This window comes from Echinops telfairi, unplaced genomic scaffold (genome assembly GCF_000313985.2).
Source record: "Echinops telfairi isolate 266 unplaced genomic scaffold, ASM31398v2 ScPeMD7_655;HRSCAF=1070, whole genome shotgun sequence".
In the NCBI taxonomy this organism is placed as follows: domain Eukaryota; kingdom Metazoa; phylum Chordata; class Mammalia; order Afrosoricida; family Tenrecidae; genus Echinops; species Echinops telfairi.
This window is the reverse complement of record NW_022104553.1, coordinates 27,027,139-27,029,802: the sequence shown is the minus strand read 5'-3', so window position 1 is coordinate 27,029,802 and position 2,664 is coordinate 27,027,139. Positions and strand designations below refer to the sequence as shown.

General features: G+C 59.6%; 1 protein-coding gene across 1 annotated transcript in view; it reads left to right on the top strand.

The window, feature by feature from the left end:
• Positions 1-2,664, top strand: part of CBLC (Cbl proto-oncogene C) — a 16,819-nt gene that overhangs the window by 6,448 nt on the left and 7,707 nt on the right. Inside the window, exons 7-8 of the mRNA XM_004710557.2 lie at positions 1,331-1,462; positions 2,383-2,550. Coding sequence (XP_004710614.2) covers positions 1,331-1,462; positions 2,383-2,550 — 300 coding nt within the window. The remainder of the gene's footprint in view (positions 1-1,330; positions 1,463-2,382; positions 2,551-2,664) is intronic.

Here is a 2,664-nt window from a genome sequence, read left to right as displayed (position 1 = left end):
GGGGGGGGGGACTGTGAGGAGGCAGCTGAGACAACAAGAGCATGGGGACATAGGGGTTTCTCCTTGGGCTGCTCACTACAAGGTCAGCAGCTCGAATCCCCCCTCCGTTCTTTGGGAGAAAGATGAGGCTGTCCCCTCCTCCCTTGACTAGTTACAGCCTTGGAAACCCACAGGGGCAGTTCTACCCCAACCTAGAGGGGCTCTGGGAGCTGGAACGGATTCAACGGCTCGTGTAGACCCTTCAGGACAGAGAGGAAACGGGCCCTTGTGGATTTCTAATGCCATCACTCCTCACGCGAGCAGAAAGCCTCATCTTTGTCCCAGGGCTGGGGGGTTCAAACTGCTGACCTGGAGGTTACCAGCCCAGCTCGTAGCCCACTATGCCACCAGGGGTTACCACCCCCACCACCCCTTCCAAATAAAAGCACAAAGAGACCTATTCCTATGGGGTCAATTCCCACTCGTGGGAACCACCCATTTGGGAGAGAGTAGCGCTGCTCTCTAGGGCCCATGCGACTGTCCTCCGTCACAGGAAGAGATGGCCATGGCGCTGGGTTCTGACTACCACCCAGGTCAGCAACTGATCACCGACGACTTGGGACCTAACCCAGGCCATCCTTGCCCCGAGAGAAAAACCCTAACCAAACCCAGTTCGTTGTTGATCTGAAATTCACATGGGACTGGAGTATATCCCATCTGCTTTTCTTTCGCAGAAATCTGGGCACTGACAGGTTTCCTAGGAAAACCCTGTGCGCCACTGCTACAGATAAGAGCCCCAAACACAGGGAATCCAGGAGAGATAAACCCCTCAGGGCCAAAGAGGAGAGTAGAGATACCAAGAGGATTAGAGGAGGGTGGGGGGACAAAGGGGGATCACAAGGATCAACCTAGAACCCCCTCCCAGAGGGACGAATAACGGAAAAATGGGTGAGGGGCGACGGAGGGCGATGTAAGATATGGAAAAAATAATCTATAACCTATCAAGGGAGGGAGGGCGGGGAAGGGAGGGGGAAGAAATGGAGAGCTGATATCAGGGGCTCAAGTGGGAAGCCAATGCTTTGAAAATGATGATGACGGCATATGTGCAAATGTGCTTGACACACTGGAGGAATGTATGGATTTGATAAGAGAGTCCCCAATAAAAGTATTTTTTTAAAAAAAGAAAGAAAGAAAGCCCCGTGCATAAGAAGGCATGCGGGCGGGGACAGTGCATGGGAAGCCTTGAGCTTGGGAGAGGCTGGGCTTTCTCCCTGGGCCCAAGGTGCCTCCCTGTGCCTGGCAGCCCCCCACACACACACTCAGCCCGCCCGCCCCGCCCCGCCCCCCCCAGGAGCAGCTGCAGTTGTACTGGGCCATGGACTCCACCTTCGAGCTCTGCAAGATCTGCGCCGAGAGCAACAAGGACGTGAAGATCCAGCCGTGTGGTCACCTGCTCTGCAGCCGCTGCCTGGCCACCTGGCAGGTGCGTCTGTCCTCACCTCACCCTCTGCTGCCTTCTGTCCCCTCTCAGGGGCTGGGGGGGGTGGGGGAGGGGGCGGAGCGGAGCCCCTGCTGCGGTCATTGGCTGCTGGCCAGTGGGCTCCCCCTCAGGGAGAGTGGGCGAGCAGAGCGAGCGGGCGGGGCAGAGCGGGAGGGCGGGGCAGAGCGAGTGGGCGGAGCAGAGAGGGAGGGCGGGGCAGAGCGAGTGGGCGGGGCAGAGCGGGAGGGCGGGGCAGAGCGAGCGAGCGGGCGTGGCAGAGCAGGGCTGTGTGGCTGGGCTTTGAACTGACCTTCGAAAGCAGATAGCCAGACCTTCCTGCCGACGGTGGGTTTGAACTCTCAACCGCGTCGTTGAGAGCTGAACAGTTTGCTCCTCCCAAGGGCCCTGAGGACCCGTGGGTGCCTTCTCGGTCACCTGAGAGAACTGAGGCTCAGGCGAGCGGGAAGTGGCCCCCAGAGCGAGCCAGCAGCCTGGCTGCTGTCCGTGCCTGCTGCTGCAGTTCCAGGCCGAGCTGCCACCTTGCAAGGGGGGCTGGCGATAGGAACCCCGATGGTCGTCGTGAGGTTACTCCACGCAGAGACCTGGCCCAGAGGGGTCCTGGGAGACAGGCATTGTCACCACGGACCCAGGGCTCTCTGCCCCATGGCTCTCCGACCGCGAGTGCCTCTCCAGACTCCAGCGGCCGCCCAGCTTGTCTCTCTCTCTCTCTCTCTCTCTCTCTCTCTCTCTCTCTCCATCTCGCTCCCCCCCCTTTCTCTCTCATTCTCTTATACTCTTTTTCTCTCTCTCATCCTCCTATTTTCTCTCTCTGTTATCAGCCCCATCACTTGGTTGGGGATGGAAGGACCTGGTGCAGAAGGAGCAGGGAATCCTGACCCGCTCGCTCCTATGTCCTCCTGCAGCAGTCGGACAACCAGACCTGCCCCTTCTGCCGCTGCCAGATCAAGGGCTGTGAGGCTGTGAGTGTCCATCACTTCCCAGGGAGGCCTGTGGGGGCCAGGCCTGCCGCCACGGAGGACCCAGTCTGGGACAGCAGTGACCCAGACGACAAGGAGGAGGACGCTGGACAGGTTAGAGCTCCAGGCAAGACTGGTCTCTGAATTTCCTGGGGCCAAAGGCCTGGACTCCTGGGTTTGAGGGAGGAGGGGCTGGAGGCCTGGACTCCTGGGTCTGAGGGAGGAGGG